The 25,939-nt window shown below is 48.9% G+C and overlaps 1 protein-coding gene across 1 annotated transcript in view; it reads right to left on the reverse strand.

The window, feature by feature from the left end:
• LOC139281369 (stabilin-2-like) overlaps positions 1–25,939 on the reverse strand; it is a 244,136-nt gene that overhangs the window by 95,752 nt on the left and 122,445 nt on the right. Inside the window, exons 38-49 of the mRNA XM_070901523.1 lie at positions 24,727–24,922; positions 16,848–16,943; positions 14,963–15,008; positions 14,774–14,850; positions 13,779–13,904; positions 13,511–13,584; positions 10,029–10,100; positions 9,664–9,783; positions 9,488–9,535; positions 5,383–5,466; positions 5,133–5,279; positions 3,344–3,484 (exon numbers count right to left, since the gene is read on the reverse strand). Coding sequence (XP_070757624.1) covers positions 3,344–3,484; positions 5,133–5,279; positions 5,383–5,466; positions 9,488–9,535; positions 9,664–9,783; positions 10,029–10,100; positions 13,511–13,584; positions 13,779–13,904; positions 14,774–14,850; positions 14,963–15,008; positions 16,848–16,943; positions 24,727–24,922 — 1,227 coding nt within the window. The remainder of the gene's footprint in view (positions 1–3,343; positions 3,485–5,132; positions 5,280–5,382; positions 5,467–9,487; positions 9,536–9,663; positions 9,784–10,028; positions 10,101–13,510; positions 13,585–13,778; positions 13,905–14,773; positions 14,851–14,962; positions 15,009–16,847; positions 16,944–24,726; positions 24,923–25,939) is intronic.

Here is a 25,939-nt window from a genome sequence, read left to right on the forward strand (position 1 = left end):
GCGGTTCAAGAAGGGGGCTCATCATCACCTTCTCAAGGGGCAATTAGGGACAGGCAATAAATGCCGGCCTGGCCAGCAACGCCCACATCCCAGGAATGAATAATTAAAAAAAAAAAAAATGATGATTTGACACTGTACAATTACAGTTTGAAATATTTATGTATGAATGCATCAATATCATAAACAGTTATGTCTGTTTAGCATATTTATACTGGGTGTTATTTTAACAGAGCAGTTGATTTGCTTCTATTAAAAGAGTTGAAACCCAAGACTGCCATATGAGCACATGAAGCACTCCTTTGTTAAAAGCACACAGGGATTATCAGACTACAGTTCTAGTGACAATGACCATTACTACTGCTACAGCATTAAAATACTGCGGACGCTGGAATCTGAAATAAACACAGAAAATGCTGGAAACACTCAGCGGGTCAGGCAGTATCTGTGGAGAGAGAAACCGAGTTAACGTTTCAGGTCGATGACCTTCCATCAGAACCATTGTTACAATCAGTGTCCCAGCAGCTGGTGCTGATTCTGCCATTCCCATTCACAGCCTCTCGAGACAGATCTTCTGTTTCTTACCTTGTACCATTATCGTCTCCTTTCGCCTCGCACCATCATTCCGTTTGTCTCTCTAATCTTTCCTGCCCTCCCCCTTTCCCTGCCCCTACACTTGCTTAAAACTGGTTACATCGCTAACTTTTTCCAGTTCTGACGAAGGATCATCGACCTGAGACATTAACTCTGTTTCTCTCTGCACAGATGCTGCCTGGTCCATCGAGTGTTGGCGACATTTTCCGTGTTTATTTCAGATTTCCAGCATCCTCAGTGTTTAGCTTGAATTGGCTAGAATAGACTGGCAGAGGATACCTAAAGGGTTGACGGTGGATAGGCAATGGCAAACATTTAAAGATCACATGGATGAACTTCAACAATTGTACATCCCTGTCTGGAGTAAAAATAAAACGGGGAAGGTGGCTCAACTGTGGCTAACAAGGGAAATTAAGGATAGTGTTAAATCCAAGGAAGAGGCATATAATTTGGCAAGAAGAAGCAACAAACCTGAGGACTGGGAGAAATTTAGAATTCAACAGAGGAAGACTAAGGGTTTAATTAGGAGGGGGAAATAGAGTACAAGAGGAAGCTTGCAGGGAACATAAAAACTGACTGCAAAAGCTTCTATAAATATGTGAAGAGAAAAAGATTAGTGAAGACAAACGTAGGTCCCTTGCAGTTGGATTCAGGTGAATTTATAATGGGGAACAAAGAAATGGCAGACCAATTGAACAAATACCGGTTCTGTCTTCACAAAGGAAGACACAAATAACCTTCCGATTGTACCTTCCGGGGACAGTAGGTCTAGTGAGAAGGAGGTACTGAAGGATATCCTTATTAGGCGGGAAATTGTGTTAGGGAAATTGATGGGATTGAAGGCCGATAAATCCCCAGGGCCTGATAGTCTGCATCCCAGAGAACTTAAGGAAGTGGCCCTAGAAATAGTGGATGCATTGGTGATCATTTTCCAACAGTCTATCGACTCGGGATCAGTTCCCATGGACTGGAGGGTAGCTAATGTAAACACCACTTTTTAAAAAAGGAGGGAGAGAGAAAATGGGTAATTATAGATCGGTTAGCCTGACATCAGTAGTGGGGAAAATGTTGGAATCAATCATTAAGGATGAAATAGCAGCGCATTTGGAAAGCAGTGACGGGATTGGTCCAAGTCAGCATGGATTTATGAAAGGGAAATCATGCTTGACGAATCTTCTGGAATTTTTTGAGGATGTAACTAGCAGAGTGGACAAGGGAGAACCAGTGGATGTGGTGTATTTGGACTTTCAAAAGGCTTTTGACAAGGTCCCGCACAAGAGATTGGTGTGCAAAATCAAAGCGCATGGTATTGGGGGTAATGTACTGACATGGATAGAGAACTGGTTGGCAGACAGGAAGCAGAGAGTCGGGATAAACGGGTCCTTTTCAGAATGGCAGGCAGTGACTAGTGGAGTGCCGCAGGGCTCAGTGCTGTGACCCCAGCTCTTTACAATATACATTAACGATTTAGATGAAGGAATTGAGTGTAATATCTCCAGATTTGCGGATGACACTAAACTGGGTGGCGGTGTGAGCTGTGAGGAGGATGCTAAGAGGCTGCAGGGTGACTTGGATAGGTTAGGTGAGTGGGCAAATGCATGGCAGATGCAGTATAATGTGGATAAATGTGAGGTTATCCATTTTGGGGGCAAAAGCACGAAGGCAGAATATTATCTGGATGGTGGCAGATTAGGAAAAGGGGAGGTGCAACAAGACCTGAGTGTTATGGTTCATCAGGCACTGAAAGTGGACATGCAGGTACAGCAGGCAGTGAAGAAGGCAAATGGTTTGTTGGCCTTCATAGCTAGGATATTTGAGTATAGGAGCAGGGAGGTCTTACTGCAGTTGTACAGGGCCTTGGTGAGACCTCACCTGGAATATTGTGTACAGTTTTGGTCTCCTAATCTGAGGAAGGATGTTCTTGCTATTGAGGAAGTGCAGCGAAGGTTCACCAAACTGATTCCAAGAATGACTGGACTGACATATGAGGAGAGACTGGATCAACTGGGCCTTTATTTACTGGCGTTTAGAAGGATGAGAGGGGATCTCATAGAAACGTATAAGATTCTGATGAGACTGGACAGGTTAGATGCGGGAAGAATGTTCCCGATGTTGGGGAAGTCCAGAACTAGGGGACATAGTCTTAGGATAAGGGATAGGCCGTTTAGAACTGAGATGAGGAGAAACTTCTTCACTCAGAGAGTTGTTAACCTGTGGAATTCCCTGCCGCAGAGAGTTGTTGATGCCAGTTCATTTGATATATTCAAGAGGGAGTTAGATATGGCTTACGGCTAAAGGGATCAAGGGGTATGGAGAGAAAGCAGGAAAGGGATACCGAGGGAATGATCAGCCATGATCTTATTGAATGGTGGTGCAGGCTCGAAGGGCTGAATGGCCTACTCCTGCACCTATTTTCTATGTTTCTGTTGTTAGTCAGAAGATGCTGGAAGCCCAAAGGCTCTCTCCGAGGGTTCAACACCGACATTGGTTACGGAACAGAGCCCGCTGCGTACCAGATCTGTGGCTCCGGGAAGTTCAAATCCCACCACAGATTTCTGGAACTGGCAGGACCATATAAACCAAAGACAATGGGGAGGATTAATTCTGTAAAATAATCCGAATGATTACTTGTATTTATCCCCATCGCTTGTTCTTTCTGCTTGCAAGCCTGAGGTTATATTAACTTCACAAGCAGTTAGTGGAATGAATGTGGTTTTAGCTGTCAATTGACTCTGAACATTGCAACCCTTACATATTTATAGCCCACCGCATCCTTGGCAATAAGCTGCATCTTTTGGGGTGTGAGAAGCTTGTCGATAAAGTGGACCACTCCATTGGCATTGATTACATCACTGGTTACTATCCTGGCCTCGTTGTTCAGATACAAGACATTCTGTCAAATAAAAGATGTGGAACTTATATTAGAATACCATCATTTTATCAAAAATAACACAGAATATATTTCAAAATGACATACATCCCCATCATCATAGGCAGTCCCTCGGAATCGAGGAAGACTTGCTTCTACTCTAAAAGTGAGTTCTCAGGTGACTGTACAGTCCAATACGGGAATTACAGACTGTCACAGGTGGGACAGACAGTGGTTGAGGGAAAGGGTGGGTGGGGAGTCTGCTACCGCTGCCTGCGCTTGCTTTCTGCATGCTCTCGGCGACGAACATTAGTTAATACACATGCGGGTATATGATCACCTACAGCACCTCGCTGGTTACCTGGTGCATGGACTGAAGTCCCTTGCTAAAACCGGCCTGATTTTTAGTCCATTGAAAAAAAGAAAAACAGATGGAGGTATTGATAATGATGATGAGGTTTTGCTAAGGTCAGTCGGGAAAGGCTTTCCACTGCTCACTGAGTGGGTAACAAGGGCTACAAACATAGAAACATAGAAAATAGGTGCAGGAGTAGGCCATTCGGCCCTTCGAGCCTGCACCACCATTCAATAAGATCATGGCTGATCATTCCTTCAGTACCCCATTCCTGCTTTCTCTCCATACCCCTTGATCCCCATAACCGTAAGGGCCATATCTAACTCCCTCTTGAATATATCCAATGAACAAGTTCACCATCATCCCACAAACCACGGGAGAGGTTAGGAGAACCTTGTTTACACTAAAGGGCTTTAAGATACGGAATGTGCTCTCAAACACAGAATCAATAATAACTTTTAAGGGGGAGGGCATAAATATTCCAAACCGAAAGCTCTCAGGGTATGGAGCGAGGCCAGGGAACGGGACTAAACGGATATTTTGTAACGAGGCCGGCTCAAAAACAATGGGTCGAGGGGCCTCCGTCTATGATTTATATTATTGCATTAAATCATCAGAACCAAGCATTGGAGCTGATCGAGATCCTGGAACTCCCTCCCTAACAGCACTGTGGGAGCACCTTCACCACACGGACTGCAGTGGTTCAAGGCGGCTCATCACCTCCTTCTCAAGGGGCAATTAGGGATGGCAAAGATAAAAAGACATGTATTTATATAGTGCCTTTCATGACCACCGGACTTCCCAAAGCGCTTCACAATGATGTCCTTTTGAAGTGTAGTCACTGTTGTAATGTGGGAAACGCAGCAGCCAATTTGCGCACAGCAAGCTCCCACACACAGCGATGTGATAATGACCAGATAATCCGTTTTAGTGATGTTGATTGAGGGATAAATATTGGCCCAGGACCACCAGGTAAAACTCTATTGTTCTTCTTTGGATTAGTGCCATGGGATCTTTTACATCCACCTGAGAGAGCAGACGGGGCCTCGGTTTAACGTCTCATTCGAAAGACGGCACCTCCAACAGTGCAGCACTCCCTCAGCACTGCTCTGGAGTGTCAGCCTAGTCGATGTGCTCAAGTCCCTGGAGTGGGACTTGAACCCACAACCTTCTGGCGAGAGTGCTGCCCCCTGAGCCACGACTAGCATTTTTTATTTCTGCTTTTCCCCCCTTAATGTTCAACGTTAAACATGAAGTAACATGCAGGTACGGATTGTGTCATTCAGCACCATGGATTCTTGCAACGCGGGCTCTCACCTTGACGTAGGAAAACTTTATGGTTTCTCCCTGAACAGTGGTGAGTGTTTTCATGTTGATGAGCTGATTGTACAGCACTTGGTTACAGGCCACAATGTGATAGCGGAGAATCTGGGACATTTGTCCATTTGACGTCCAGTTTGAGATCTAAACGTTGAGGGGGGATTAACCAGATGAAGACTCGTGTGAAATGGTTCAAACAATTGGCCTGGAAAACCACTGCAGCCTGGAAGGGCGATCTCGTGCTTACCTGGGCTTTGTTCTTAAACGCATTGCTGTTTGGGACGAACACGGTAAACGGGCCGGTACTCCCGAGTTCAGTCACACTGTTGAACTGTAAAGGATAAAAATTTTAAAAATCAACAGACTTGCATTTATACATACTTTCACAACCACCGGATGTCCCAAAGCGCTTTACAGCCAATGAAGTCCTTTTTGAAGTGTAGTCACTGTTGCAATGTAGGAAATCCCGGCAGCCAATTTGTGCACAGCAAGCTCCCACAAACAGCAACGTGATAATGACCAGATAATCTATTTTAGTGAGGTTGGTTCAGGGATAAATATTGGCCATGATTATAAGAACATAAGAACATAAGAATTAGGAGCAGGAGTCGGCCATTTGGCCCCTTGAGCCTGCTCCGCCATTCAATAAGATCATGGCTGATCTTCTACCTCAACTCCACTTTCAAAAATCCTAGAATCTCTACCTTGAATAGACTCAAAGACTGAGCCTCCACAGCCCTCTGGGGCAGAGAGTTCCAAAGATTCACCACCCTCTGAGTGAAGAAGTTTCTCCTCAGCTCAGTTCCTAAATGGCCGACCCCTTATCCTGAGACTGTGACCCCTGGTTCCAGACTCCCCAGCCCGGGGGAAACACCCTCCCTGCATCTACCCTGTCAATCCCTGTAAGAATTGTGTCTGTTTCAATGAGATCGTTCTTCTAAACTCCAGAGAATATAGACCTAATCTACTTAATCTCTCCTCATAGGACAATCCCCCCATCCCAGGAATCAGTCTGGTCAACCTTCGCTGCACTCCCTCTATGGCAAGTATATCCTTCCTTAGGTAAGGAGACCGACACTGTACACAATACTCCAGGTGTGGTCTCACCAGGGCCCTGTATAACTGTAGTAAGATGTACTTACTCTGATAGGATAGAAAAAAATAAATGATCTTAGTTTGGGAGTGCTGCTTCGTAATCAGACCAACAGTGGTAGATAAAGGCCCTATTTCCAGCAGTATAATGCTGCTGCTGATACTGTATGTAGCTGAGGGTTCAGGTGACCAAATCTTTCAAGGGCTGCAGAGATATATACCACCGGGCCTTAGGCCCATGCTTAAAGCCTTGATAGCCCCAATTGGACGTTCAAGGTGCGAAGTGAGGGGTCAACTACCAGGGGGCAGAGATTTAAAGTAATTGGGGGGAGGTTTAGAGGGGATTTGAGGAGAAATTTCTTTACCCAGAGGGTGGTGGGGGTCTGGAACTCACGGCCTGAAAGGGTGGTAGAGGCAGAAACCCTCACCACATTTAAAAAGTACTTGGATGTGCACCTGAAGTGTTGTAACCTGCAGGGCTACGGACCGAGAGCTGGAAAGTGGGATTAGGCTGGGTAGCTCTTGGTCGGCTGGTGCGGACACGATGGACCGAATGGCCTCCTTCCGTGCTGTAAATTTCTATGATTCTTTGACGTATGATTATAGCCCATAAATCAAAGTTGACTAGTGTCATCATCTTTTATACAGAGGTACAGCTTTAAGTGCTCTGTGACATCCATTTTGTTTTGAAGAACATGACAGGGTGGATTCATGCAATCAGGATAAAGGGTCGGCCATTTCAGACTGAGATTGTCATGTATGTAGACCATGTAAACTAACTATATAGTCACATAAGGTATGCCACCAGAGGGCACTGCGGTGGGAGACCTGAGTGTCACCTGCATAGGTTGCAGGGCCCAGTATAAAAAGCTGCCCACCATGTTTGTGCCTCACTCTGGAGTTACAATAAACGGGACTCAGGCCACACCAGCTCAAGTACAATACTAGACCTCGTGGAATCATTCATAGAGTATTAAAGACATAACTGAGGTGAGGAGGAATTTCTTCACTCAGAGGGTTGTGAATCTTTGGAACTCTATCAGAAAGGGCTGTGGATGCTGAGTCTCTGAATATATTCAAGGCTGAGATCGATAGATTTTTGGGCTTCAGGGGAATCAAATGATATGGGGATCGGGCGGGAAAGTGGAGTTAAGGTCGAAGATCAGCCATGATCTCATTGAATAGCAGAGCAGGCTCGAGGGGCCGAATGGCCGACTCCTGCTCCTGATTCTTATGTTGTTAATTTCAGGATGAGTAGGATCCGTGGTTTTCTCTGACTGCTTATTGTGCGTACCAAGGTGACCTTGGCAAGAGGTCGTATGGTACAAACCATAACATTTGAAGCCTTCTACAACCCAAGGGCACTACTGGATACCACTTGCATCATACATAAAGGAAACCCAATCATGATTTAATTGCAAACATTGTAGTTTGATTGGGCCAACTGTATTAGGAATGTCTCATGATATTTATCCTGGGAATCGAGGGATATGGGGATCGGGCGGGTAAGTGTAGTTGAGGTTGAAGTTCAGCCATGATCTTATTGAACACAAGAAATAGGAACAAGAGTCGGCCATTTGGCCCCTCGAGCCTGCTCCGCCATTTAATAAGATCATGGCTGATCTGATCATGGACTCAGCTCCACTTCCCCGCCCGATCTCCATAACCCTTCACTCCCTTATCGCTCAAAAATCTGTCTATCTCCACCTTAAATATATTCAATGACCCAGCCTCCACAGCTCTCTGGGGCGGAGAATTCCACAGATTTACAACCCTCTGAGAGAAGAAATTCCTCCTCATCTCAGTTGTAAATGAGTGACCCCTCATTCTGAGACTATGTCCCCTAGTTTTTGTTTCCCCTATGAGTGGAAATATCCTCTCTGCATCTAACTTGTCGAGTCCTCTCATAATCTTATATGTTTCGATAAGATCACCTCTCATTCTGCTGAACTCCAATGAATAGAGGTCCAACCTATTCAACCCATCTTCATAAGTCAACCCCCTCATCTCCGGAATCAACCCAGTGAACCTTCTCTGAGCTGCCTCCAATGCAAGTATATCCTTCTTTAAATACGGAGACCAAAACTGCAGGCAGTACTCCAGGTGTGGCCTCACCAATACCCTGTACAGTTGTAGCAGGACTTCTCTGCTTTTATATTCCAGCCCCCTTGCAATAAAGGCCAACATTCCATTTGCCTTCCTGATCACTTGCTGTACCTGCATACTCACTTTTTGTGTTTCATGCACAAGGACCCCAGGTCCCGCTGTACTACAGCACTTTGCAATTTTTCTCCATTTAAATAATAATTTGCTTTTCTATTTTTTCTGCCAAAGTGGATAACCTCACATTTTCCCACATTATACTCCATCAGTTAAATGTTTGCCCACTCACTTAGCCTGCCTATATCCCTTTGCAGATTGTTTGTGTCCTCCTCACAATTTGCTTTCCCACCCAGCTTTCTATCATCAGCAAACTTGGCTATATTACACTCAGTCCCTTCATCTAAGTCACTAATATAGATTGTAAATAGTTGAGGCCCCAGCACCGATCCCTGCGGCACCCCACTAGTCACTGTTTGCCAACCAGAAAATGACCCATTTATCCCGACTCTCTGTTCTCTGTTAGTTAGCCAATCCTCTATCCATGCTAATTTATTACCCCCAACCCCGTGAACTTTTATCTTGTGCAGTAACCTTTTATGTGGCACCTTCTCAAATGCCTTCTGGTGGAGAAAGCGTGAAGGCCCCGTGGCCTACTCCAGCCCCTAATTCTTATGTACTTCTGCTTCCAGCAGGGAAGGTATTGAAAAGGGGAGTGTGGGTCAGGGTGTTGATGCTGAACTTGTGCTAGCCTTGTCTCTGACCCGGGCTTCCTCCCTTTGAGTGAAGCTGCCCACTGCGATTGTGGGATTGGCCAATTTACCCTGATTTCAATTATTTCTGAGACCTTGCGTCTGGTCCACAGGCGTGATTTTGCTGGTGGTGGTGCTATGTGCTTGCTGCACAGTAACATATACACGTGTGTACTTAAAGAGCCGCAACCTGCAGGGTTACGGACCTAGTGCTGGGAATAAACTGGGTAGCTCTTTTTCGACGGGCACAGACACGGTGGGCCGCATGTAATTTTCTATGATCCTATGAAAACAGTTTGGTCAAGCTTCTGTTGGCTGCTGGGATTGCAATGGTCAATATACCATTACACAGAGCTGGGCTTGTGTTCGTGTCACGAAAGGCGGAAAGGAAAGACGCGATATTCTTACCTGCAGGTGATAGAAGAACTGGGACGAGGCTGCATTCCTTATCAACTCCTGGAAAGAAAAGGTGAAAGGTCACGCTTGAGTGAGTGATTGGTGGAGAGCACTGAGCTCATAACGTTGGAAGCACGGCTTTGTAAGCTGAAGCCCTGATCAAATCGCGATGACGTTGCTGAACCCACCTTGAATATGGTGCCTTTACACGTGAAGCCATCGCCAATGTAATTCAACAAACAGCTGCATGATCGTTCGTTAGGCCCAGTGTGATTACACTTCGCAAATTCATTGCAGCCTCCATTGTCCTGTGAAACAGCGGCAGCAGATTGTTCACCATTGTTCTAAGTGTCTGGGTAATTCATTACATAACAACATAAGAATTAAGAGCAGGAGTTGGCATTCGGCCCCTCGAGCCTGCTCCGCCATTCAATGAGATCACGGATGATCTTCAATCTCAACTCCACTTCCCTGCATGTCCCCGTATCCCTTGATTTCCTTAATATCCAAAAATCTATCGACCACAGCCTTATTACGATATATTGGTACTTACCACTTGGCAAGGGTTCACTGGCTCACAGGTCTTTCCGTCACCTTCATACCCAAGCAAACAGTTGCATGCTGCCTAAAAACAGGAGTTGAAAAATGAATCTTTTAGAAAGCTATCGAAGTCTAAGGGGTTAATGTACTTTAACGTGTTTTAAACCAAGGAAGAGGAAAGTCAGGAGGTTGAGCCATTTTGTTCTTATTCTCAGGCACAATCCATAAATGCTGAAGCTACTGATCTCTGTTAGAGATTTTAACTAATTTAAAAACCTGACCACGTTTGCTCATTTCATTTTCTAGTGTTGCATGGAGTTAAAAACTGTTTTTTAAACCACATAAATAGCCCACTTGGTCCAACAGCTTCAAGTGCCTGAGTAAGTTGGAATCCTGCAACACTGGGATTTCAGGTTATGGTCTCGGGGGGGGGGTGCTCACAGGGTGTGGCGAGATGAACGAGTCCCGCGAACGTCGGCGGGAGGTTTGGGGCGGGCCTGATCCCCTGCGCCCAGCGGTCATGACGTCATCGCCGTGCGCATTGCCCCGGTAACGCACCGGGCCCAAACTTTGGCATCGCCAGGCGACACCGACAGCTGCAAGAGGCATGGATCGGGAGGCCGGGGGATTCGGGGGGACCGAGGGTTAAAGGGGAGGTGACGGCCGAGGGAAGGACCAACATTGTTCAAATTATTCGTGTTCAATGTTTTTACATTCTCCTGGGCCCCAGTCAATCAGCCCGGCACTCTGCCGCAGTGTGTGGGGCTGACTGGGCCGGATCCCGGGAATGCGCGGGGCCGGATCGGGGGAGTGCGCGGGGCCGGATCGGGGGAATGCGCGGGGCCGATCGGGATGGATCCCGGGAGTGCGCGGGGCCGATCGGGATGGATCCCGGGAGTGCGCGGGGCCGATGGGGATGGATCCCGGGAGTGCGTGGGGCCGGATCGGGGGAGTGCACGGGGCCGATCGGGGGAGTGCGTGGGGCCGATCGGGGGAGTGCGCGGGGCCGGATCGGGGGAGTGCGCGGGGCCGGATCGGGGGAGTGCGCGGGGCCGGATCGGGGGAGTGCACGGGGCCGGATCGGGGGAGTGCGTGGGGCCGGATCGGGGGAGTGCGTGGGGCCGGATCGGGGGAAAGGGGCCGATCGGGGGAGTGCGTGGGGCCGGATCGGGGGAGTGCGTGGGGCCGGATCGGGGGAGTGCGTGGGGCCGGATCGGGGGAAAGGGGCCGGATCGGGGGAGTGCGTGGGGCCGGATCGGGGGAGTGCGTGGGGCCGGATCGGGGGAGTGCGTGGGGCCGGATCGGGGGAAAGGGGCCGATCGGGGGAGTGCGTGGGGCCGGATCGGGGGAGTGCGTGGGGCCGGATCGGGGGAGTGCGTGGGGCCGGATCGGGGGAGTGCGCGGGGCCGATCGGGATGGATCCCGGGAGTGCGTGGGGCCGGATCGGGGGAGTGCGCGGGGCCGGATCGGGATGGATCCCGGGAGTGCGTGGGGCCGGATCGGGGGAGTGCGCGGGGCCGGATCGGGGGAGTGCGTGGGGCCGGATCGGGGGAGTGCGTGGGGCCGGATCGGGGGAAAGGGGCCGGATCGGGGGAGTGCGTGGGGCCGGATCGGGGGAGTGCGTGGGGCCGGATCGGGGGAGTGCGTGGGGCCGGATCGGGGGAAAGGGGCCGATCGGGGGAGTGCGTGGGGCCGGATCGGGGGAGTGCGTGGGGCCGGATCGGGGGAGTGCGTGGGGCCGGATCGGGGGAGTGCGCGGGGCCGATCGGGATGGATCCCGGGAGTGCGTGGGGCCGGATCGGGGGAGTGCGCGGGGCCGGATCGGGATGGATCCCGGGAGTGCGTGGGGCCGGATCGGGGGAGTGCGCGGGGCCGGATCGGGGGAGTGCGCGGGGCCGGATCGGGGGAGTGCGCGGGGCCGGATCGGGGGAGTGCGTGGGGCCGGATCGGGGGAGTGCGTGGGGCCGGATCGGGGGAGTGCGTGGGGCCGGATCGGGGGAGTGCGTGGGGCCGGATCGGGGGAGTGTGCGGAGTCGGATCGGGGGACTGCGTGGGGCCGGATCGGGGGAGTGCGCGGGGCCGATGGGGATGGATCCCGGGAGTGCGCGGGGCCGGATCGGGGGAGTGCGCGGGGCCGATGGGGATGGATCCCGGGAGTGCGCGGGGCCGGATCGGGGGAGTGCGTGGGGCTGATGGGGTCAGATCGCGGTTGCCATCGGGGACCCGCTCAAGGGTCCCAGGGCAGAGCCGGTAGCGATAGCCTGTCCCTTTAAGGGAGGGGAGGGGCCTCGGATGGTGGCACAGTTGCACCACTCCCCCCGCCTGCGTCCTGGAGCGCTCCCGGGAGGAAGTGGAACGCCTGATTTAGCACTCCACTTCCTTCCAGAAACACAAACACTGAATTTTTAAAAAGTTGACAAACATTAGCACTTAGGGCGCCCCCGAATCTCTCCCACTTAGTGTTTATTTATGAGGTATGAAAAGTCACCATCATCATAGGCAGTCCCTCGTGTCAAGGATGACTTGCTTCCACACTGAAAAGGGATGAGTTCCCAGGTGTTTCAATGAAGGACCTAATATTCCAGATCCCGAGCTACATCCTGAAGGGTGGAAGGTGCCTGTGCGTGGATGTTTTTAACGTGGGGTGACCGTTGCACACCAGCCACCACACGGGCTGGACAGAGCGAGGTCTTAGAAACATAGAAACATCGAAAATAGGTGCAGGAGTAGGCCATTCGGCCCTTCGAGCCTGCACCGCCATTCAATAAGATCATGGCTGATCATTCACCTCAGTACCCCTTTCCTGCTTTCTCTCCATACCCCTTGATCCCTTTAGCCGTAAGGGCCACATCTAACTCCATCTTGAATATATCCAATGAACTGGAATCAACAACTCTCTGCGGTAGGGAATTCCACAGGTTCACCACTCTCTGGGTGAAGAAGTTTCTCCTCATCTCGGTCCTAAATGGCCTACCCCTTATCCTTAGACTGTGTCCCCTGGTTCTGGACTTCCCCAACATCGGGAACATTCTACCCGCATCTAACCTGTCCCTTTATCCAGTGGCAAGGGTTAACCAGGACGACTGGAGACCAGCTCTGCTGCACGGACCCAGTGTGCCCACATATCACGGTGTGGGCTGGTCCGTGCTGCCCCTGGGCCCGTGCTGCCCCGGGGCCCTTGGCTTTCCTGCGCCCCGGACAATGAGAGTGCAGTGGGACAGGAGCTTGGCGTGAGTTAATGCAGCTATATCTAACATAATATGTGGTCGCCTGCAGGGAATGTGCATTGGGGTCAGTATGCCCAGGTTTGGGAGTAGGTAAGAAGATATTCCGCCCAAGATTTCTGCTCCGGCTGGCTCTCTGGTTCGCTGACGGGTGGTGGGACCCGTTTAATGGGAGACCTGCCAGAGGGCTGGCACCAGAAGCTGAACCACAAGTGTGAGTTGCCCTCTACGGAGGCTGCGGATTGGAGTGCGGGGAATGAATTTTACTGACCTGGTTAGTTCCAGTTTGAGTACATTCAGCGTTCGTATGACATCCTCCATTATCATCCAGGCAGGGGTTGATTTCTTCAAGAACACAAAAATTGAAATGAAACCTTTTGTGAATTAAATTTGCTAATTTGAGTTTACCACCTTTAATTTTTATTCAGAAAATTTACACAGCCAATACTAACACAAACAATGCAGGCTGATGCTATTTGAATCGCTAAACATATTTAATGGACAGGTATTTTAAAAGAAAACATATATATTGTTCTTACCGAGGCACACAAGTCCATCGCCGGCGTATCCTGGCCGGCAGTTGCAGTCTCTTTGCCCGGGGAGCGTTATTTTGCAGTCTGCATTTACTGAACAGCCACCATTGCTTGTCTCGCAGGCATTCACAGCTGGAGTAAGCACACGGTGGGGAAAGGTCAGGCGTCCCATTGCATGTTACTGTCAGCAGGCACCCTCGCCTCTGAGTCTGAAGGTTGTGGGTTCAAGTCCCACTCCAGGGACTTGAGCAAATAAATCTTGACTGACACTCCCAGTGCAGTGCTGAGGGAGTGCCGCACTGTCGGAGGTGCGTCCTGCGGCTGAGACGTTAAACTGATAGCCATTTGGAACAACTGAGTGTCTCACTGGGCCATTTCAGGGGCAGTTAAGAATCAACCACATTGCTGTAGGTCTGGAGTCACATATCGGCCAGACCGGGTAAGGACGGCAGATTTCCTTCCCTGAAGGACATTAGTGAACCAGTTGGATTTTTGTGACAATCCATTATTTTCAAGGTCACCATTACTGAAAGTTTTTAGATTCCAGATTTAAAAAAAACTAAATTAGCTGCAGTGGTGGGATTTGAACCCGTGTCTCTGGATCAATACTGCAGGCCTCGAGGTTACTAGCCCAGTAACATAACCCCTGTGTAACCATTCCCCCAGTTAAATAAGCAAATCCTGTTGTGTATGGGGCAAAGTCCAAACCGGTTCTGAAAGTGAGCTTGGGTCTGGATCTTTTGTGCTCCGGGTTTCCTGGGTTCCACCCCGGGCCTCTCTCGGACAGCGCACGGCCTGGCACTTTAGTTTGCCAGTTTCCCAACCTTGCACCACGAGGTGTCCAATGCCTCCCTTCGCGTTGCCCCCTGACGCAAGGCCCAGGTGCCCAAACGTCCTTCCCAAAGCGCAGGCTATTCCCAGCCGCTAACTTTCCCGGCCCTCTCCGTTTTCGCCCCAAAAACAGAAAAGCCTCAAATGCAGCCCCGAGGGCCCGACCTTACCCTCGCAGAGCGTGCCGTTGCCTTTGAAGCCGGCAGCACATTTACAGTACGGGTTGCTTGGCGTGTTCGAGATGCAGCTGTGCAAGAGGGTTAAAGGTCAGAGCGTTAACACCAATCAAATTAGTGAACCGTGAATATTATTAATTTCAAAATGTCTGTTACCAAAAGAACTGGTAAAGGGGCACGTACTTTGCGCTTGAATGACAAGTGTTACTGCACAGGTCGCCAGTGATTCCTGCAAATAAATACAAACATTACAGATGTCAGTACAACAACAACAAAAACAACTTGTATTTATATAGCGCCTTTAACAGAGTAAAACGTCCCACGGTGCTTCACAAGAGTATATCAAACAGAATTTGACACCGAGCCACATACATGTGATATTAGGGCTTGGTCAAAGTGGTAGGTTTTAAGGAGCGTCTTGTAGAATCATAGAATGGTTACAGCACGGAAGAAGGAGAGGTAGAGAGACGGAGAGGTTTAGGGAGGGAGTTCCAGAGCTTGGGGCCCAGGCAACAGAAGGTACGGCCACCAATGGTGGAGCGATTATAATCAGGGATGGTCAAGAGGGCAGAATTAGAGGAGCGCAGAGATCTCGGGGGGTTGTGGGACTGGAGGAGATTACAGAGATAGGGAGGGGCGAGGGCCATGGAGGGATTGGAAAATAAGGACTTTGAGTCACAAAAAACCTTAAAAATGTTAATACAGTATGTAAATGTTGTGGGGAAAAAAACATCACTTGAAGTCACTTATAGTCCACAATACGAGAATTCTTTAACACAAGCATGCAGGGGAGAGCTTTCGGCAGCACAAAGTCAAGTCCCGAAGTCTCTCAACTTTATAGTGGTTGAGGCAATGTATTTATACATAATCCAGTGGAAGTGAAACTCGACAGTTGACAAGCTGAGAGCTTACGTGATCACCAACCGAGCAACTGTCAATTTTAATCAGGTAAGCTCTCAGCAGATGTATTCTGTTGTCTCAACCGTCAATGTTTGCCCATGGTCTCTGTAACAAGGTATCATGAAGCGTCTTGTACCAACTGTTACGCATTAACTGCTGAAATTACGCTTCTGTCTGTTTGGACCAACCTTCCTATCATGCCTTGTAACATTAACCCTGTGCTTCCCACATCAGTGATCATAGAAACATGGGGTCCGAAATTGCCCCCTCTTTAAGGTCCATTAAGAGGCGGTAATAGGATGGTCGGGACTTTCCGACCAGGGGGAGGTGGATGGGCTGACCCATCCCAAACTGCCCCCGGGTGGGAGGCGAGGGAAATGGGTTTCCGCCCCGCGAGGGAAATTGCCCCACGGGAGCGGAGCCGGCGCCCCGGCAGGAAGCTGCCCGTGGCTGGGCGTAAAGGGGAGGGGCACCACCTCAGCCACCATTTTATTTTAATTGTTATTTCACTAAAAGATGATTTAAGGCTCTGTGGACGTTTTATTCAGAAAAGAATTGAAAGATAGTATTTTATGATCAATTTGTAAAGTACAATAGATTATTATATATTACAGGAGACAAATTAAACTTCAGGTTTTGATGTTAATATGTGTTGGAGGAACGGCTGTGCAGAGGGGCAGAATGGATTTGTCTGATACAATGGAATGATCACCATGTTGTCAATCTTAATGTTCAATAAATATTAATATTAAAAAAAAAGTGGGCAGCACACACGCCTCTGAGTCAGAAGGCCGTGGGTTCAAATCCCACTCCAATCAACATAACAAAACAACAGATTATCTGGTCATTATCATGTTACTGATTGTGGGAGCTTGCTGTGCGCAAATTGTCTGCTGCGTTTCCCGCATTACAGCAGTGACTACACTCCAAAGGTACTTCACTTGGGATGTTCAGTGGTCATGAAAGGCGCTATAGCTCAGGACACAACGCTGATACCTTCAGTAACCGCAACAAAACAATTCATTTGACCGTTTGCCAGACCAGTAGCTACAATGAGGAAAATGATCTTTACTCCTGACTCCTCATTATAACTCGCTGAGGTGGCTATATCATCGCCTCTGACAAATGACTGATTCTCTCGTAAACAAGGTAATGAGTTCAAGCTTACGGGTATCACAGCTGACTCCGCGCCACCCCGGATCACATTCACAAGTACCGTCCCCATCGAGTCCTTCATTGCATCTCCCATGGGAGCAACGACATTCTAGAAAGGGATTACAAGTTACAGCTTTATTTTTTGCAGAGTTTCACACTGTAAATGCAACAACAAAATGTTAAGAGACATCCTACGGCACAGTGTGGGAAGCATCACTTTTAACGATTTCTTCACGGGGTGTGGCTGATAGGCAAGCCCGGCCTTATTGCCCGTCCCTGCATGCCCTGTGAAGGTGGCAGTGAACCGCGGCAGTCGGTGGGGTGGTCCTGCAGGTGGGCATTGTCGGGCGGCGCTGCAGGAATGGCGATACATAGCGGGCGACGTGCAACCTGAAACTATCGGGAAAGGAGGACAAGCGAAGGCTGCCGGGTGACCTCAGAGAGGTCTGTAAAACTAGGAAAGGACGGAACTTTCTTCAGGGAGCTGGGTTAAGGGCTGGTGAAGGGGGAGGTGGGGGGGGTGGGAGGGGGTCCTGAGGGGAGGGGGGGTTCTGAGGGGGGGACGGGTTCTGAGGGGGCTTCTGAGGGGTTCCTGAGGGGGAGAGGGGTTCTGAGGGGGGTTTCTGAGGGGAGGAGGGAGGTGGGAGGGGAGGGGGGAGCGGGGGTTAAGGGGGGAGGGGAGGGAGGGATTCTGAGGGGGGGAGGGGAGGTGGAAGGGGGGAGTTCTAAGAGGGGATTCGGAGCCGGGATTCCCGCAGGCGTTGACGATTTTTGCCGGCTGGGCCTACCGTGAATGTGAGGCCTGCTATTTTGGTATTTTGAGAGGTTGGCTGGCGGGCGGGTAGGCCTCAGTTGTGAGAGGTCAATCCAGGGGAGGGTTTCAGGGATCGAGAGGGGTCGGGGATCGCGGGCAGGTCAGAGATCGGGGGGGCGTGGGTTTGGAATTGCGGGAGGGGATCGGTGATCGCGGGGGGGGGGGGGGCGGGGGAGCAGGGTCTCTCGAATTGTGTGAAACCCCATGCCCTGCCTGTAACCTTCATGCAACCTTCATACAACTATAACCTTCATGCAACCACACTGTACACTGTATATATGTCCTGGAAATGCACACCTTGACCACAGGGGGTGAACTTGTGGGAGACACTCCTCACCTGGACACTCAGGTATTTAAAGGGAGGTCACATGCAAGGTCATCACTTCTTGGTCCTGGGAATAAAGAAAGGTCACACAGTGACCGTGTCTGCAGTACTTGCCTCGTGTGATTCAGTAGAAAGGTGCAGGGACACCACACTGCCCTTGCAGTTAAATTCAAATTGGAGGGTAAAATAGAGCCAGCCAGCCTCATTATAATATTTAAATTGAGGTAACGACTCCTGGGAGTGTGTTGGCTGCACGTTCCCCCACCCCCTTCCCCCTGTCTCCAGGGAAACCAGTAGTGGATGGGTTGGAGGCGGGATCAGATCGGGAATCACATTTTTACAATTTAGCTGCCTGCACACACCAAGCTCACCAATGGGAACATTCCGGCCAGAGGGAGTGTTCCCACTTGTGGGGAAGAGCATAACTAGAGGCCATCAAAACAAGATAGTCACCCAGAAATCCAATGGGGAATTCAGGAGAAACTTCTTTACCCAGAGAGGGGTGAGAATGTGGAACTCGCTGCCACAGGGAGGGGTTGAGGCGAATAGTATCGATGTATTTAAGGGGAGACTAGACAAGTATATGGGGGAGAAGGGAATAGAGGGTTATGCTGATAGATTTAGATGGGGAAAGACGGGAGGAGGCTCGAGTGGAGCATAAACGTCGGCATGGACTGGTTGGGCCGAATGGACAGTTTCTGGGCCATATGTCCCATGTAATCCGATGTAAGTTTGGAGGCAGTAATGTTCCAAACCGCTAAACTGGGTTTCAAGTCCCAACCGTCACACTGGGAACCTTTCACTTCCCCAGCTCCGAGAAGTATCCGCTTGGCTCAGTTTGTGACACCGTCACATCTCCGATGATTGTGGCTTCAAGCCCCATTCTGGGACTTCAGCGCATCATCTCAGCTGGCCTTCCGACACAGTGATGAGGGAGCACACCACCGGTTACCATCGGTCTTTTGGATGAGCCATCGGGGAAGGAGCAGCACTTGCAGGGAGCAGCTATCTGACCTCGCTTTCCCACCCGTTCCTTTAAATAGACGGACAAGCAGGATCTGCAAGCTCGTGAGTTCCCGACCAGCCCTCCCTACATCTGCCACTCCCCCATCTCCTGATGTTATGGACAAGATTTCTCCATCAACTTGCACAACAGATAAAAACAGAATGCTGGAAATCTCAGCAGGTCAGGCAGCATCTGTGGAGAGACACAGAGTTAATGTTTTGAGCGATAAGGGATTCGAGGGTTACGGGGAGCGGGCAGTGAAGTGCAGCTGAGGCCAAGATCAGATCAACCATGATCTTATTGAATGGCGGAGCAGGCTCGAGGGGCTGAATGGCCGACTCCTGCTCCTATTTCTGATGTTTCAGGTCTGTGAGCCTTTGTCAGAATTGGACAAGTGGCAGATGCAGCCTGAGCCACCGAGGTTTCCTGCATCTTCTGGTTTTATTTCAGATTCCAGCCTCCGCAGTGTTTTGCTTTTGTTGCAGATTAACGAGTTACTCATCTCACCCGCTGCAGTGCAAAGTGTTTGCTTTCTAAAAATAATTTGTTCCCAGGATCTGGGCGAGGCCACATTGTCTGCCCACCCCGAGTTGTGATTGTATTGTACAACTGAGCGGCTCGCAGGGAGTTGCGAGTCACCCTCTTAGGCCTGGAGTCACGTGTGGGCCAAGTAAGGGTGGCAGGGTCATAGAAACATAGAAAGTAGGTGCAGGAGTTGGCCATTCGGCCCTTCGAGCCTGCACCGCCATTCAATATGATCATGGCTGATCATTCACCTCAGCACCCCTTTCCTGCTTTCTCTCCATATCCCCTTGATCCCTTTACCGTAAGGGCCATATCTAACTCCCTTTTGAATATATCTAACGAACTGGCCTCAACAACTTTCTGTGGTAGAGAATTCCATAGGTTCACAACTCTCTGAGTGAAGGAGTTTCCCCTCATCTCAGTCCTAAATGGCCTATCCCTTATCCTTAGACTGTGACCCCCCAACATCGGGAACATTCTTCCTGCATCTAAACTGACCAATCCCGTCAGAATTTTATATGTTTCGATGAGATCCCCTCTCATTCTTCTAAATTCCAGTGAATATAAGCCTAATCGATCCATTCTCTCCTCATATGTCAGTCCTGCCATCGAAAGAATCTGTCCGGTGAACCTTCGCTGCACTCCCTCAATAGCAAGAATGTCCTTCCTCAGATTAGGAGACCAAAACTGTCCACAATATTCCAGGTGAGGCCTCACCAAGGCCCTGTACAACTGTAGCAACACCTCCCTGCTCCTATACTCAAATCCTCTCGCTATGAAGGCCAACATGCCTTTTTCATCGCCTGCTGTACCTGTATGCCAACTTTCAATGACTGATGAACCATGACACCCAGGTCTCGTTGCAGCTCCCCTTTTCCTAATCTGCCGCCATTCAGATAATATTCTGCCTTCATGTTTTTGCCACCAAAGTGAATAACCTCACATTTATCCACATTATACTGCATCTGCCATGTATTTGCCCACTCACCTAACCTGTCCAAGTCACCCTGCAGCCTCTTAGCATCCTCCTCACAGCTCACACCGCCACCCAGCTTAGTGTGATCTACAAACTTGGAAATATTACATTTAATTCCTTCATCTAAATCATGTATATTGTAAACAGCTGGGGTCCCAGCACTGAACCTTGCGGTACCCCACTAGTCACTGCCTGCCATTCTGAAAAGGACCCGTTTATTCCCACTCTTTGCTTCCTGTCTGCCAACCAGTTCTCTATCCACGTCAGTACATTACTCCCAATACCATGTGCTTTAATTTTGCACACCGATCTCTTGTGTGGGACCTTGTCAAAAGCCTTTTGAAAGTCCAAATACACCACATCCACTGGTTCTCCCTTGTCCACTCTACTAGGTACATCCTCAAAAAATTCCAGAAGATTTGTCAAGCATGATTTCCCTTTCATAAATCCATGCTGACTTGGACCGATCCTGTCACTGCTTTCCAAATGCACTGCTATTTCATCTTTAATAATTGATTCCAACATTTTCCCCACTACTGATGTCAGGCTAACCGGTCTATAATTCCCTGTTTTCTTTCTCCCTCCTTTTTTAAAAAGTGGTGTTGCATTAGCTACCCTCCAATCCATAGGAACTGATCCAGAGTCTATAGACTGTTGTAAAATGACCACCAATGCATCCACTATTTCTAGAGCCACTTCCTTAAGTACTCTGGGATACAGACTATTGGGCCCTGGGGATTTATCAGCCTTCAATCCCATCAATTTCCCTAACACAATTTCCTGACTAATAAAGGTGTCTTTCAGTTCCTCCTTCTCGCTAGACCCTCGGTCCCCTAGTATTTCCGGAAGGTTATTTGTGTCTTCCTTAGTGAACCAAAGTATTTGTTCAATTGGTCTGCCATTTCTTTGTTCCCCATTATAAATTCACCTGATTCTGACTGCAAGGGATCTACATTTGTCTTCACTAATCTTTTTCTCTTCACAAATCCATAGAAGCTTTTGCAGTCAGTTTTTATGTTCACTGCGCAGGGCTCAGTGCTGGGACCACAGCTATTTACAATATACATTAATGATTTGGATGATGGAATTGAGTGTAATATCTCCAAGTTTGCAGATGACACTAAGCTGGGTGGCGGTGTGAGCTGTGAGGGGGACGCTAAAAGGCTGCAGGGTGACTTGGACAGGTCAGGTGAGTGGGCAAACGAGTGACAGATGCAGTATAATGTAGATAAATGTGAGGTTATCCACTTTGGTGGCAAAAACATGAAGGCAGAATATTATCTGAATGGCGGCAGATTAGGAAAAGGGGAGCTGCAATGAGACCTGGGTGTCATGGTACATCAGTCATTGAAAGTTGGCATGCAGGTACAGCAGGCGATGAAGAAGGCAAATGGCATGTTGGCCTTCATAGCGAGGGGATTTGAGTATAGGAGCAGGGAGGTCTTACTGCAGTTGTACAGGGCCTTGGTGAGGCCTCACCTGGAATATTGTGTTCAGTTTTGGTCTCCTAATCTGAGGAAGGACGTTCTTGCTATTGAGGGAGTGCAGCGAAGGTTCACCAGACTGATTCCTGGGATGGCAGGACTGACATATGAGGAGAGACTGGATCGACTGGGCCTGTATTCACTGGAGTTTAGAAGGATGAGAGGAGATCTCATAGAAACATATAAAATTCTGACGGGACTGGACAGGTTAGATGCAGGAAGAATGTTCCCGATGTTGGTCAAGTCCAGAACCAGGGGACACAGTCTAAGGATAAGGGGTAGGCCATTTAGGACTGGGATGAGGAGAAACTTCTTCACTCAGAGAGTTGTTGACCTGTGGCATTCCCCACTGCAGAGAGTTGTTGATGCCAGTTCACTGGATATATTCAAGAGGGAGTTAGATATGGCCCTTGTGCTAAAGGGATCAAGGGGTATGGAGAGAAAGTAGGAAAGGGGTACTGAAGTGAATGAACAGCCATAATCTTATTGAATGGTGATGCAGGCTCGAAGGGCCGAATGACCTACTCCTACATCTATTTTCTATGTTTCTATGTTTCTATGTTTCTGCAAGCTTCTGCTCATACTCTATTTTCCGTGTCCTAATTAAACCCTTTGTCCTCCTCTGCTGAATTCTAAATTTCTCCCAGTCCTCAGATTTGCTGCTTTTTCTGATCAATTTACATCCCATTCCTTGGATTTAACACTATCCCTAATTTCCCTTGTTAGCCACGGTTGAGCCACCTTCCTCGTTTTATTTTTACGCCAGACAGGGATGTACAATTGTTGAAGTTCATCCATGTGATCTTTAAATGTCTGCAATTGCCTATCCACCGTCAACCCTTTGAGTATCATTCACCTGTCTATTCTAGCCAATTCACGTCTCATACCATCGAAGTTAGCTTTCTTTAAGTTCAGGACCTTAGTCTCTGAATTAACTGTGTCACTCTCCATCTTAATGAAGAATTCTACCATATTATGGTCACTCTTCCCTAAGGGGCCTCGCACAACAAGATTGCTAATTAGTCCTCTCTCATTACACAACACCCAGTCTCGGATGGCCAGCTCTCTAGTTGGTTCCTTGACATATTGGTCTAGGAAACCATTCCTAATACACTCCAGGAAATCCTCCTCTACCATATTGCTGCCAGTTTGTTTAGCCCAATCAATATTAGATTAAAGTCACCCATGATAACTGCTGTACCTTTATTGCCCGCATCCCTAATTTCCTGATGGCTGCCATCCCCAACCTCACTTCTCCGAAGGACATTGTGAAACTGTTGGGTTTTCACGATAATCTGGAACCTTTCAAGATTATTTTTCCTGATATTAAGGGAACAGATCGGATGGATAGAGAGAAACTATCTCCGCTGATTGGGGAGTGTAGGACGAGGGGGCAGAGTCTAAAAATTAGAGCCAGACCTTTGAGGAGTGAAATCAGGAAACAGTTCGACACAGAATGGGCTGTAGAAGTTTTGAACTCTCTTCCGCAAACGGTAATTGATGCTAGGCCAATCGTTAATTTTAAATTGGAGATGGATAGATTTTTGTTAACCAATGGTGTTAAGGGATATGGGCCAAAGGCAGGTATATGGGGTTAGCTCACAGATCAGCCATGATCTCACTGAATGGGGGAACAGCCTCGAGGGGCTGAATGGCCTGTTCCTGTTCCTGTTTTCCTATGGTGCGAAACAACAAATGAGCAGATTTATTAAATTCAATTTCACAACTTGCCTTGGTGGCACGATAATTGGCACAGTACTATTTCTGTGTTTGTCTACATTAAGACTACTTTAAAAGTAATGAATTGGTTATTCAGTGCTTTTAGACATCTTGAGGGCATAAATAATTTTCCATAATATACCACGTGAAAAGTATGGAGATAATTTGAAACAGCAAGGAGAGGATTTGCTCGGGCTGCTAAGAGTTAGCGAGGTGTAACCATAGCAGCAGGATTTCCTCAATTACTAGTTCTTTTAGAACACATTTATAATTTCTCCAGAAACCTCACTAGGTTTACTACATATAATGGGGATAGAGTGGGGGGAGTGGGACTGATGGAATCGCTCTTCGACAAAACCGGCACAGACTGGATGGGCCGAATGGCCTCCTGTACTGTTCTATGTAATTTTATCACAGATGCCTTTAAGGGGAAGCTGGAGAAGTGCGTAAGGGAGAAAGGATTAGAAGGATATGCTGATAGCGTGAGAAGAAGTAGGATGGGGGGATCCTAGTGTGGAGCAGCAACCAGGGGGCATAGATTTAAAGTGATTGGGGGGAGGTTTAGAGGGGATTTGAGGAGAAATGTCTTCACCCAGAGGGTGGTGGAGGTCTGGAACTCACGGCCTGAAAGGGTGGTGGAGGCAGAAACCCTCACCACATTTAAACAGTATTCGGATGTGCACCTGAAGTGCCGTAACCTGCAGGGTTAGGGACTGAGAGCTGGAAAGTGGGGTTAGGCTGGGTAGGTCTTTGTCAGCCGGCACAGACACAATGGGCCGAATGGCCTCCTTCTGTGCTGTAACTTTCTGTGATTCTATTCTACGCAACACTGACATGGACCAGTTGGGCCAAATGGCCTGTTCCTGTGCTGGACATTCGATGAAATTCTATGTAATATCGCTAACACATACGGAGCTGAGCTCTCGGGGAGATTGTGGATTGTGGAATTACTCCTGTAATGGCCAGGGGCATTCATTCCCTGATTGATTACTGGATTCACATTTCCCCCAACCAGTTAGGATAAGGACAGTCACCAAACATACCTTGATCACAATGTACTCCGTACTCTCCAGTGACACAGGTCTCGCATGCTGTCCCTGCAAAACCTTCTTCACATTCGCACGTTCCTGTGCCATTAATACCGTCTTGGCAAATGCCATTCCCAAAGCAGAAGTTTGTAGCCTTTCCTGGACATGCTTGACATTGTTTACCAAAGTAGCCCGTGCAGCAGTCTCGAGTCTGGAAGAAACCCACCAAAAACTAAACCAGACTCAGCAGTATAATCACATTTTAAATTCTGCTTTCTGATGTGCATAGGCTCAATATGTCCGATGAAAGGAAAGGTTTACACGTATAGACTGCAACAATGGCGGAGGGATAATGCTGCACTGGTGCACAGAGAGACAACTACTTTCAAACAAACAGGAACAACAAGGGTTGCAATTTATATCCCCATCCTTACAGGGTTCGGGTGGGCCTTCCGCTCACTGCCCCATCCCTGCGTTGACCTTGGCCTGGTGTCCTGGGTTGGGGGTTGTCCCAGCAACAATCGGGTGCCCACTCGAGACCCTACAGAAGAAGGAGATGGTGGATCCTGTTGGGTGGTTCCCTGAGCAGACTGTCAAAGCTTCAATGCCAGAGCTTTTGAACAAGCGCCAAGACATAGCTTGGCTGGAGGTGAGCCGGACCCTACCCGTCAGATCCTTCATGCACAGCCGGCGTCTCAGCATCACGGCACGCTGCCCTGGAGTTGGCTGCCCTGGAGACGAGACCGTCGTCCATCTCCTTCTGGAATGTGCCTTTGCAAAGAAGGTCTAGAAAGGGATGCAGTGGTTGCTGTCGAGGTTCATCCCAAGCAGCTCTGTAACACAGGACTCTGTGCTTTATGGACTGTTCCCAGGGACACACACCGAGCAACACATCGACTAGGCTGACACTCCCAGTGCAGTGCTGAGAGAGTGCTGCACTGTCAGAGGTGCCGTCTTTCGGATGAGACGTTAAACCGAGGCCCTGTCTGCTCTCTCAGGTGGATGTAGAAGATCCTGTGGTACTATTTCGAAGAAGAGCAGGGGAGTTATCCCCGGTGTCCTGGGGCCAATATTTATCCCTCAATCAACATAACAAAAACAGATGATCTGGTCATTATCACATTGCTTATTGTGGGAGCTTGCTGTGCGCAAATTGGCTGCGTTTCCCACATTATGACAGTACTGCATTGGCTGTAAAACTCTTTGGGACATCCAGAGGTTGTGACTG

The sequence above is a fragment of the Pristiophorus japonicus genome, chromosome 15 (genome assembly GCF_044704955.1).
Source record: "Pristiophorus japonicus isolate sPriJap1 chromosome 15, sPriJap1.hap1, whole genome shotgun sequence".
Lineage (NCBI taxonomy): Eukaryota > Metazoa > Chordata > Chondrichthyes > Pristiophoridae > Pristiophorus > Pristiophorus japonicus.